Raw genomic sequence first — 13,985 nt, forward strand, 5'->3', positions numbered from 1 at the left:
ACCGGGGGTAATTGCGAAAAACTCGCGTGGCGGCGGTAAGGACAGTAGGGGGCAGTACCACCGGTAAAGAACGGCCGGAAGCGCGGCCGTCCGGCTGCCGCGTTTTTCGCGATCGAAACAGGTCGAGTAGAGAACTATTATAGACGTCTGTTTCGACGGCGGGAAAACGAGGAAACGAGACGAAGAAAAGAAGAAAAAAACGCAATAATAATAATAATAATAATAACGATATCGCGTACAGTAAGCAAGCGCGCGCATGCATAATAATAGTATTCCATTTCGTCGAGAAATCGGTACGGAGCGTCGCCTCCGGACGACTGGTTTCCCGCCGCCCCGCGTTTCTTTTTCTTCCGCGCGACGCATCCGACGGTTATCCCGACCGCACACCGCCGCCGCAGACAACACTGCACCGCCGTCCGTCGCGTGCGCTCGTCCGCTCGCCGCAAACGCATTACCGCAAAACGGCATTTCCCTCGCGCGTTCGTATCTCGAACGGTCGTTCCGAAGTCGTTTCGTCTTCCGTTGTTGTCGCGCCCGTGTAACGTCGTCGATTTCGGTCGGTGCGCGTGCCTGGTGCATTTCCTGTGGATTGTACGCCATCGTCGCCGTTGAACTTTCATCGGATTTTCTTCCCATATTTCTGGTATGGAACAAATTATTTCATAAAAAGTTGCACTGTACGTTCAACGCTACCGCGGTCTTCTGTCGAACCCTTTGCGCGCGACCCTACGTTCGCCCGCACTTCTCCCGTCCAGCGTTCGTTGTCGTGTTTTCAAACGACCTCCCGTCGTGTTCGATGTCCGCCGAACTCCCATTTACATGTGTTCGGGGGCGGATTGGCGTTTCCAATGGACTGGTCTTCGCGTGTGGCCCACTTGATTTCAAATTTTAACTTCTTTTTCGCGTGAAATACAATTTTTGTTAATAAAAAAAAATTAATGGGTCACTTTGATTGATATAGGTTCGCGGGCCGAAATTTATCAGCAGTCCGCCTCTGTTTGCACTCGTACTACTTACGTGTCTAATGTGTGTTACCGTCCGCGGATCCTATTCGTCATTTAGTAAATATTATATAGTTATACAGTAAATATACGCTTGAAGCGCCAAATGTATGTTACCGACACCAACATTAAATATTATTCCTTTCGATATCGATTTTTCGTCACGGTTAATATATGTTTAGGATACCATAACAAATTTGTTTTTCTCTTTAATCCGTTTCATAATGATAATCCTGTCAGTACAAATTATGTACTTGAACGATTGTCGACGATTGCAAATAAAATGTACTATATCATATTATACAAACTATAACTAACCTTTATAATCTCGATCCCTTGGAAATTCAAAATTATTTTATTCTTAAGTTACCGCAACTACCAATAAGTAAAACTTAACCATGTATAAATACTTATATATAGAGACTCGTTCTACTGTAGTAGATTATAGTACCGAAGGGAAACATTTTTACTAAAAGCCTCAATGTTATTTATCATTGTATTATTTGTATTTTTTAAAAGTTAATACAACCGTATACATTTTAAAAATATTATGTATTATCACTAAATATTTAATTGTAACCAATATAGAAAAGCATTACTTTTATCATTATTATTATCAGGACTAAGATTTGTATGCAACAGCATGTTTTTTTTGCGACTTCTGATTATTGATTTTGTCAGTAATGTCCACAAATCACCTCATAATGAGATAAATGGTGGTATTTATATTTTGCATGTTTTGGGTAAAATGCATAATATTGAATAAAATCAATATTATTGCATATTTCGATTATAAAAGTGCGAAAAATATATGTTTTATAGTATATTTCGTAATTATTATTAATAATTTTATATTAATATTTCGTATTTAATTCTAGACCGGCTGATTAAAGTATAAAACTTGATGTTTTTGTCGAAAATAAATTTTATTTTATTTTATTTCTGAATTATAATATATGAAGACAAACAGCCAACCACTGATGTATTTCAATAAATAAATATTTCTTTTGTAACTTTATTTTTCTGTTTATCTTATAAAAATGTAAATGCATATTTTAAAAAATTTTATTACATACAAATCCTAGCCCTGATTATTATTATTATAACTATACATTTAAATTAGAAATATTAAAAATCGGTCAATATAAATGATAAAAATGATATAAATTTTAAAACTAAAAAGTGAATTTGGTTCCTAATATGGGTAAATTTGTGTTGTATTTACTGTTTTTATCAAATTAATTAAATTGCATTTAAACCAAATATTTTCAAACAAATTTTGTGAGTTCTCTACTTCCCATTCACACATATTGTACCTACATTACATCATCAAACCATTGACATTTTTTATATAAATTAATTTTGTACAAACAAAAAGTAATAATTTAAAAACGGAAACCTCGTTTGGTTTCAAATTAAGTAGTTTTTTTTTTTTTTATTTGCCTTTGTTCGCACATTAAGTAGTTACAATAGTATTATTTTTGTATCCATACAATTATGGATGGGTATTAATTTTTTTAATACATCTATGCAATTCCCTCTTATATAAAATACCCTACAGTTTCCGCATGATTAGTATCTTATTTTAATTTTTTCTCATAAAAAAAAAAATGATTAAAAAAGTATCTGTCACTTCTGATAGTTTTAGGTCCAAATTTACTTACATCCACCCATTAAATACTTTTTAAACTTAGATTAATTATAGAAATATATATAAAAATTAAAAGTTATTTTAATATATTGTTTTAAGTTGCATGTCATGTAGTGATAAAATATGAAAAGCAACTATTAGTTATTACTGCCAGGGATTAGTAATTTACTTGAAAAAAAAGTATTTAAGTACAAGATACATCAGTTTTCTTTCGAAGATATAATTTATATTTGACATTTTAAAAAATATACTAAATAGTATAGTATTTAGTAATATCTAAATATACATTTTTTTCACTGTTTTAGATACAAAATACTTTTTTTTAATTATTATTAAAGTAAGTAAAAATATTAAAGTTCATTATATTACAATATTGATTATTTATCAATAAAATTAAAACACACGAACTTTTATTGTGGGGTACAGTAATAGGTCCATTATCTTTTTTTAGAATTAAATAATAAAAAATAATATAAAAATAATATATATAGTACATATATAATTAATCTTAAATAATTTATTACTTGTTACATTATTTTAAACATTATCAATTATTTTCAAGAAAAATGTTCAATGTTCGAACGTTTTATCTCATAATCTAGAACGCGTTAGTAAATATATGAAGCCAGCTGAAGAAAAAATTCTTTCAACTGGCGCTAAAAAATACAAGCTTGTGCTGTAGCCTACAAATATTTTAGCCTAATTTACTTTAAAGTAGGTCTCTATTTCTTTAAAACTTGTTTTACGAAACATGTTTTCAATTAATTTAATGCTTATATCAATCAACTACGTACATAACATAAGGCAAATTTTAAATTGACTTTTTAGAAAAAAAAATTGTTTTAATTTGCATCTTATATCTTTACGCAAACAAAATGAAAATAAACAATATACAACTCACAAATGTTAAAAGATATAAGATGCTGCTCATGCCTGATTACTGTACAACATTAAATTAAAGTTTTTGGCTAAATATATTTCAAGTCGTGTCTGTGTATGATAGAAATAACGTATATGTAAACACACCTATGTCTATTAAGAGGTGTATTTAGTATACTAAGAATCTAATCATTATAACTAACAAATTAAGCTAATAATTATGTTTTTCAAATAAGAAATAAACTTTTAGAAAGTTACCAATTATTAAAAATGTATAATACATGTGTATACGTATAATGTGTATACTATTACCATGTACAAATTATAGGTATAGTGTACTTAAGTATGTTAATTTAATGTTACACAATATTCATTGTTATTATATTGATTGACTTAAAATACGTATTTTTTATCTTCTTTAAAAGTTACCATTTAATTAAATATTTAATGTTTTAATTGTCGAAAATGTATATACTATACATTTTTTTAGTCAAATTCAATTAATTTTGTCTCCCCACATAAGAATTTTAACACATTTTTATGTTATTGAAATTTAAATTTTAAAAGTATAAACTTAAACTAAAAATCGTATAACTTAAGTTTTATAGTTGTCTATATATACTTGGAATGTTGTGTGATAACGATAAGCTTAGTTCGATTTTAAAATTTCAGAAATAAAAATTGCTTTTTTTAACTTATTTAAAAATTTAAAAACTACAAGTTTTATATTTTACCCAAAATGAAAAAAATGTATTACGCAAAATTATTTTTTATAGACTATACAGTAAATTGACTTGAATAAAAATAAAACCCCCATTTGAAAACTGAAACTGTTTACTATTTTGTCTCCTCATTTTTATGTAGTGTTTAGATTTTTTTTTAATTTTTATTAAGTAATTTGGAGTATAATTTCTTTAAAATTCAAACCAGATAAATATAATCATTAAAAGATAGGTATTTTCATTCAAAGCTGTTCAGTATGACAGTTTTTAAGTGTTCCTAATAGACGAAAATAAATAGGTGTAACAAACATATTTTAAAACTAATTTATTCGTAATCTAAAAATGATGAATTATAGTTATTATAGTTGAGGTAAATTTGACAGGTTTTTATTATTATTCTATTGGATGAGATGATTTCTTAGATTATTCACACAGTTTTCATGGTTTATAGTTTTGATGATTTTTCGTAATTGTATATATTTTATTGAATTTTAATCTATAAATCTTATTATAAAAGATTAACTCTAAGAAAATAAGCACATACAACTATTCTCTTCCGTAATTATTGAACCTTGCAGGTACTATACTTCAATATAAAACATTAATACTTAATCATTTTGTACATTTTCTAAAAAAGTCATTGAAAGATATTTATCAAAATATTAGAAAGATTTTTTTTAATCGCGTTTAATTTAATTAATTTGCCGTGTTATAAAAGTTCACTTTGGTTAGTAAATTATTAATATATTTTTACGAATATTTTAATATATTATTTTTGTTTCCAATCTTATACCTAATCTTATGTTAAGTAATATTTAATTTTTATTTTATAAAGTATAATGTACTTTTATTTTATTTTTAATTTTTTTTTTTTTTTATTTTTATATTCTGCTCTGCTGGGTGTGATAATCAATGAAAGTTTTTATTCAATAACATAATAAAAATCTGCATGATGAAAGTTAGTCTTAATTTATAGATATTGTTTATATTTATACTTTATAAATTGTAATCTTAATATAAATTGTAGTATTCATAAGTACCTTTATAGATATATACATGATTTTAAACACAATTTATTATTATGGTCAAGACACCATTATTATTTTAAATAAATGTAATGAATATATTTTAATAGAAATGCTATTATGACAGCTGAATTATGATACTATTTAAAAATTAATTGTGCAAACATCTTTGAAATGTAAATCTCTACATCTTTACTACTTATTCATCTATGTACCATCTTATTAGTTATTGGCTTGTAACTAGTACTCAAAAAGCTTATAGTGTACTGGATGATGTGCATTACTATTTATTTTTATTGTTTTTCTGTTCACTCCAATTAATTTTTGGTGTAAGGCATTACGTTCTGTTGTCAGGTATATCTGCATTTCAATATCCACATCCTATTGTCATTCTAATCCGTTTATTCATTTGATAAGTCATTTTTTTTTTCAAAATAAATGTAATCATTAATCTGTTATAATATTAAAATATATTTGAACATTTATTTCAGTCCAATATTTTTAGAATAATTCAAGTCACAAATAATTTCTTAACATATAATAGGCAAACGTATTTCCGTATTGCTACTGAATGTATTTTGAATATTTCATAAATTGTAGAATAACTTAAAAAATCAAATTTGAAATATCATTACATTCTACCTAATCCTCATTCCTAGAATTACGAATAATATATATTTTTTAAGCAGTTTTTATAAATTATAGTAATATAATTTTGAAACGTTTATTCTATATGCCAAACTACGTAATTTAACTATTATATTATCTAATTCAAGCATTATAATAATACGAAAAAAAAAACACTTATTGCGTGCCTTTATATTAATTTAAGATTAAGCTATAAATCTTAATTAGGTATCTTATTTTGCTAATATTTCGGAAACCTGTTAAACCTGTTAACCTGTTAATTATTAAGCATACAATGAACTTTATCATATTTTACTGTACAAGTTTGTGTGTATTTTTTTATTTAATACAATTAATTAATTGTATTCATTATTTTCTTGTTTTACTTTGTAATGAACTTCAGAATTGTTTTCGTATTATTTAGGTTACTAAGACATTATTGTCAGTCAGTATGGCGACGGACCATTTAATTTCTAAGTATGCTAAAATTCGCCGGAAAATTAAGAATTAAAACTTTCTCTAGTTACTGTGTTCAAATCCAGAACCAAGTTAATAATATACAAATGTATTTATAAATATAAAATTCAAAATACATGTGTAATTGTAGTTGACCTGATTTGTATATGTTGGTAACAAAAAATATATAATTTACTAGTCTTGAATCATCTTTCAAAAAATATAGCTAATAATAAACTAATTATTATTAAAAATGGACTAAAACAAGAAATCGTTTTAATATAAACGTGTTTTCAAACGGTTAAATAGTAACGGGATAATGTTTGCAAAAACTTGCTTTACTAGTTGGTCAATATAGTTTATGTATATATTGTTTATAAAATTCCAAATTTTATTTTTTCATTTATTTTATTTCAACTTTCAGAGTTACTTTTATTTAATAATATAGAATATATTATTAGTCCTATAACATATATATATATATATATATATATATGTATTAATATTAAACTATCGTACATTTAAAAAATTTAAAATGCTGTTTATTAATAAAATGTAATACTATTTTATTTATTTTTCTAATAAGATATTTTTCTTTAATATTATGAACATTTATAAATTTAAACTCAATTTCTCTAAAAAATAAAAAAATGAAAAAGCTCTTAGAGGAAAATTATTCCTTGAATTGCTTAGCTATTCATAAAAATAAGATGATAAAACAATTAAATGATTATATAAACGCTATAACCATTTTATAGTCTCCAATATTTATTATAAGATTTTTTTTTTTTTTAAGGCATTTATTGTCGTCGTTGAATTTTTAAAAATATTACATTATAAACTATATTTTATGAAGATAAAAAAACAAGATAAATATCCAATATTATTGTAATTATTAAATGAAACACTTGAGCATTTACTCTTCATTTTCTATGTTAGTAATTATGAGTAGAAATCGTTCACAATTTTAAGTTTCAATACCACAATAATTAGCATTCCTTATCAAATATGTACTTTAAAAAACAGGTAATGTTTAAAGAATTGCATTAGAAGTATTTAAAGTTGAATAGTTTAAAACCATTAAAATTATAAATTTATACTAGTAATTTATTTTATATATTTGTTACCATTATATGTAGTTATAATAATATTTAATATTACTATTATCGGTTTCTTCTCATAAGCTACTACTCGATTCCGAAAATATGTTAAATTTGTACATGTAAGAAGTAAAATGATAATGATAATCTTAATGAATTTATTTAAATATAATATGTGTGTACGTAAATATTTACAGTAAACTGAAAAAATCTAATTTTCTGGTCAATAAAACTTCTTTGAAGCACAACAATAAATAAATTTGATGTGTGACAAATTTGATAGTCGAATAATATTCAAAGTACCTATACCCATCCATTGATGATGTTTAAGAAAAAAAAATAACCTTAACGGTTGTCCTCATTTTGGTAAAAACGAATTTGAAATATTTATTAACTACAATAATTTGTAAATTTTTGTGGTTCTGTTGTATATCTAAAGAAAAAAAGTTTATGGATGATAATTCAATAATTTTTTTCTTTTTAGACTAAAATTTATATATCCCTAATTTTACACTTATGGTTTGCGTACTGCTAGTGAATCGAATGATAATTATTTACGTTTTCAGTTAAATTATTCTCTATTAATCATCACTAAGTGTTCACAACAGATGAACGACGATTTCTCGAGATTGATTTATCCAGTGAAAGTCGAATGACCCTTGAAAAATATACATTGAAATTGTTTAGTTTTTCTTACGCGGAACAATTTATCGTATAAAATAAAATATTTATCAATCTCACGTAGATTCTCCTCGTATTTGACATATTATTATTATTATTATTATTGAGATCTCTGGAAATTGACATAAAAACTGTCGCCAGTTAAAATGTTGTGACTCTTTGAACTTTTTACAGGAATGTAGTTTTAAAATAGTTGTATTGTTCCGACGGCATACTTACAACATTAGAAATAATACGTTTCATTCTTACTGTTTTTTTATTTTTTTATTCGAATTACAATTACTAACTCAACAAAACTTTTTATAATGTATTCATACAGTTACACATTTACATTTACATTTTCACATTTGCAGTTTAGATTGCACATAATGTGTTCAGACGGAACGGCTTACTAGATTATATCTTTCTCTTCTATATAATGACTAATTAAGTATGAATATAATAATAGAAAAAAAAATTGATTATACGCTTCCTGATGATTCTCTTCAATTGTCATTAATTGCTTGACTTACGATTAAATACTCATTTGCGAAGAAAATCGTACGCGCTCGGTGGTTACGTTTTCCATTTCATTTGGTAACGACGGCGGCGACGTTTAGTTGGATCATAGACGTTATTTTCACCGACCTCTTGGTTAACAATATAAATATATTTATTAAGCATCTAGTTTTCCTCGGTTATATATTAATGTAAGCACAATACGAACAGTGCAGTTGCAATGCATCATCAAGTATAGTACATATATGTAGTTATTGTATTACACAAGTCGTAGTATTAATATTTAAAAAGTTCAATTCAGCAGCAGTTCGAGAATATATTAGCGAGAAAAAATTATAAAATCATTGTTCTCCCAAAATTTAATTGAATTTCAAAACTGTTTTCTTCCGATTCCTGTTAGTCACGTGCATACAAAATCTGCGTTATCGAGTTAGAGTAGAAACTATCGTACTGATAATGAATAATGCATCGAAAATCGATGAATATTACACGAGAACGCAATGTGTTATAATATGACGATATTTCTTTTATAGTCGTATTCAGACTTTGATGATCGAGGGGGCATAAAAAAATGTTTAAATTATGGAATCTTTTTTTTTTTTTTAACATACAGAAATAATTATTTTTTTGTTAAAAACCCCTCATTGATAGGAATATTTTTCGACCAAAAAGTTTAACTATTGGCGTTTCAAAACAACAAAAATATATTTAAAAATAAAATAAATACATATACATATTACTACTGCACTCTAATGGTCCTGTCGATACTGAGTACACGCGCACGACTTTTTTTTTTATCTGAACATGATTTCGTTAGAGGTACAGCCCGCCCAAAGGGGTGTAGGGGGAGCAGTCTCTCCCCCATTCAGTCCTTCTCGTAAATATGCTTATGTTTTCTATACTATACGTTGTTTATTTCATTCGTATTATATTTATGCATATAGTCGTATAACATATACATATAGAACACGACCAGTTTCGTTGGTGATAATAAATTATAATACGCTCTCCGCAATAGGGAGCCCGGTGCTATGCAAAACTGTAGATGAATAATATTCAAAATTATAAAAATTATTTTTTCTCCGGTGTTAAGCCTTGAAATTTTCGAAAATAAGCTTCTTGCTCGTATTATATTACATGTTCATGCACGGCATTTTTCGAGGATATTTGATACTTTACCGGTTAGGCGTGTGAACATATGGACGTTTGTTCATGCAGGAGGCATATGAAAACCGCAGGTCGTCGAATAGCATTAGCTTCCATCACGTATTATCATTATTTTCTTCGTTAATGGATCAACGCACCGCCGTGCTGTGCCTCACAAAATATTTATAATTTATAACGTATGTAGTGTATGATTACGTCGTATTAAAATATTATACTCGCCCGCACCCATTTGATTAGATAATTGAGTGAAAATTGATCATCACTTTCACGCTGGTCCGTAATAACTACGCGCCTACAACAATGCAACACACCAAATCTATGTTTGATCAACCGTCCGTTTACATCGTGGACGTATCGTGATTCGTTCTCCGTAAAATTTGGAAAATCGGAGAAAAATGATTATTAATAATTGGTGGTTAGTCGTTATAATAGTATGTGTTTGTGGTCATTACTAAACTTCGAGTGATTAACGGTTTACTTTGTACCAAATTGTTTTTATGGCATTTTTGTTAAAAATACCAATAAGTACACTGTTCAAGTACCTATAATTTTGTATCCATATTGTTCAAATATCAAATATTAGGCCTTGGTTGTTTGGAAAAATATGTTAAGTAAAATATATATAAAAAAATAAAAAAGTGATTATTATCCTTATCCTCCATGATTTTTGTTATTATACATTCGAGGAAGAATGATATGAAACTATAGCTTAATTTAAAATTCTTAACCAACTATGATTATGTTTATAAATATTATTTATTATTTATATTTCATTCACGAAACGTTCACTCTGAAATATTTTTAATGAATAGCCCTTGAAGGTTATGTCATACTTGCTTTAATATTAATTGGTTAAAGTTTATGTGTGTGGATATATTATTTTTGAACATTAGCATTTCCTGTATATAGACGTTTAAAACGAGCTATTACTTGATTCTAATATTTTCTCTTTATCCGCTGTTATCCCTTCAACCATGATTTTTTTCTAACATCAAAATATCACTTTAAAAAAAGTTTCTACTAAAATTATTTTCAAGTTAACTTTATTTTATTTAGGCACCAAATATTTAAAAAGTCATTGGGTTGGGGCTTATATTTTCTACATAACATTTAGTTATGGCCTGGACATTCTTAAATTTTGTCTTGAACCATGTATTTGTTTTACAAATAGCTTAAAATTATTTTTATTTTTATAATTTTTATTCTATTATTTATTTATTTATTTATTTTTAATTGCACCATAATAATGTTAGATGTACTGCAAGTGTTTGTTTATTTTATAAATATTAATTTTTTTCTTTCATAACTTTTACTGCAGTGCGTATAATTCATTCAACTTATTATTAAATATTCACATAATTTGATAATTAACCATAATATAATCGTATACGTTTTTAAGTTTCTCTTATCCTCTAAATATCTGAAATAATCTTATAAAAATGTTGATCACGCACTGTGATGTCGCGTCGATGATCCAATATCGTCAAATCTAGTCATCATTAAGACGATACCTCGTGATTTATAGAAACTCGTAAGCTAACACTACTTGCAATGTTGCCCCGACCGGTTTTAAAATATACAGCTGGTGTATGATGTTTTTTTTTTATTATTATTTTTAATTAAAATTAAATACCATGTACATCGCCGACCGTTTAAATGGATTATAAAATATACCTTGCAGATAACCATAACCACCATTTATAATCCCTAATTATCCGATATTATAATATTATAATTTTTTTTTTCAGTTGACCCAATTGTTAAAAAATGTATGTTCGCAAAATATTATGTATGAAAATTATTACTTTGATTTTTACCATTTATGTCTATATATACGTATATGTAATATTTTATATTTGGTGGTAACTATTATTATATCTTAAAGTCTATCATATACCTTAATTTATAAAAATAGATTTATTCATTGTATAAACGATTTTTCATTCTACACCATATTGTTGGATCAGGCTTTTCTGATACATACGCTATATGATGTTAGTAATGTTCTAACTATACAGTGCGTAATTAATTACAAGTGATATAAAAATTCAAAGTACTATCACGCTAGTTGCACTTTCTACTACTTGTGTTTGATTTTTGATATTCCCTAAAAAATTCATTTTGGCCCCCTTGGAGCTCGACCCGTCAGAAAATTGTATAACTCCACACATTCAGGAGAAATATGATAAATTTCCTGTGCTCTCAGGTAACTAAATCATAATATGTTAATGAATCTTTAGATCTCTTCGTTCGAATACATACCTGTAGAGTCGCGGTGTTGTGATTCTTATATCTTATTTGGTAATTTATAACTGTGTATTTGCACCATCGAAACAATGTTTCTCTTTTTCTCTGCGTTTTGAATTATTGATTTCCATTATTATAAATTTAAGGTAATAAAATTTTCTTCCACGTATCATATACTTATAAAAATAAAAATCGATATTAATAATCAAACCATATATATATATATATATATATATATCGTTGATTTGATCTCTATATAGCGTTGGATTTCAATAGTCCTAACCATATGTACTATATTATAGTTGTTCAATTCTATTCCATTCTGATTCCTTTCTTGTAAATTCATTATAAATTAAATCAATAATTAAATCAATGCGTTACTTTAGCTAAATATTTTTGGATAGAAAGTATTTTTTATTCGTATATCCGTTTCTAAATCAACGAATTTGATAGGGTGCAATTTCAACTTTATTCTAGTGATATATTTTTTTGTAGTATTTTTATTTTTGTAACTAAGCTATTATTTAGGAATTTAAAATTATGGAATGATTATGCTGTTGTATTATAAATTATGTATTATTTTACTTTTGTATAGATACCACCATATAGAGGATTTCCTTCCCTTTTTCGTTTCGGTCTAAAGTCACAACATTAACATTGTCTTTATTATTTACTATAATTTACTTTATTATTTACTATAATCACTATGGTTGACAAGGAAATTTGAATCACATAATATATAATATTAATAATAGTATATTACAATTAAAAATAAAATATAATATGTGTACCTTTAATATAATTTGTTTTTTGATGCAAAAATCATATTTTGTAATTTATAATAAATAAATGTAAAAAAGAAATTATTTGATTTTTTTATAAAGTATTCCAAATAATTAATACTCTTTTAGTTAATTTTATTCTATAACGTATTAATTATTATTTATATTTATAACATTTTCTATTATACAAGTCAAATATTGCTATACTGATAAACATAATTAAAAATATTTTAATATAAACTTGATTTGAATCGTGTCAGACAAAAAATATTTAATCAAATTTCACTTTTAAGTATTTACTACTGACGTGTTTACCACTTAAAAATACTGCAGTTCATAATTTGTTTTTAATTAAATAATACTATGAATAATTACATTTTATTTGCATAAGAATACTTAAAAATGTTGTAAAACACAAGAGATACATAATAAACATTATTAAAGATCTAATACTACAGTATATAAATTCTTCCGTAAAATATTAAGCTTGTATAATAATATAAACATAATATATATTATTAATATTTAATAATATTAATTTTAAAACAAGTTGTTTTATATTTATACACGTATAATGTATAGCTGAATAATTATATAAAAGAAAGTCTACTGTGTTTGATCAGCATAATATTTAAAATACTGATTCCTAGCTTGGTTTACATATGGTTTTTATATTTTGTAGATATCTCGAATAAGGATAAAGTATTAATTTATTTTAATATATAAAGGTGGCTGTGGTAAGGAGGGGTGTTAATCGTATTTAATGTACCACTTTCTTGACGAAACATTTTGAAAATTGCATTTTCTTCATTTTTGTATTATTGTATATTATATATTATATTATATTATACTTATATTATTGTATATTGTACTAAATACTCCCTCCGAGTTCCTCGAATTTGCTTTATATTAATGTCGTCATGAGGAGGTGCATATATTTTGAATCTTCCTCTTTTACAGTTAGTCAAATTTATCCCCATAGCTGTTTTTCTTCTAGTTTAAAATTGTGGAACTTATTTCTTATTTTTTTTCTAACATACAATACTTAGATAAATTCAACTGCGTTATGATTTGGTTACACTAAAAAACGATGCGTATTCTATATCTTACCTTATCTTCGAAATATCGGTTTAACCAGTAAAATTCTGT

At 26.2% G+C, this 13,985-nt stretch overlaps 1 protein-coding gene across 3 annotated transcripts in view; it reads left to right on the forward strand.

The window, feature by feature from the left end:
• The window catches only part of LOC112693249 (myosin-IIIb-like), a 34,199-nt gene that overhangs the window by 11,529 nt on the left and 8,685 nt on the right, over positions 1–13,985 (forward strand). The window contains exon 1 of one of the 3 annotated variants that reach the window (XM_025568232.1): positions 234–643. The exons of the other annotated variants lie outside the window; for them this stretch is intronic. Within the exon in view, the coding sequence (XP_025424017.1) occupies positions 257–643 (387 nt within the window). The 5' untranslated portion in view covers positions 234–256. Of the gene's footprint in view, positions 1–233; positions 644–13,985 lie in introns of those variants that run through there. 3 annotated transcript variants of the gene reach the window in all.

This window comes from Sipha flava, unplaced genomic scaffold, assembly GCF_003268045.1.
Source record: "Sipha flava isolate LNK unplaced genomic scaffold, YSA_version1 83_pilon_pilon, whole genome shotgun sequence".
Classification (NCBI taxonomy): Eukaryota; Metazoa; Arthropoda; class Insecta; order Hemiptera; family Aphididae; genus Sipha; species Sipha flava.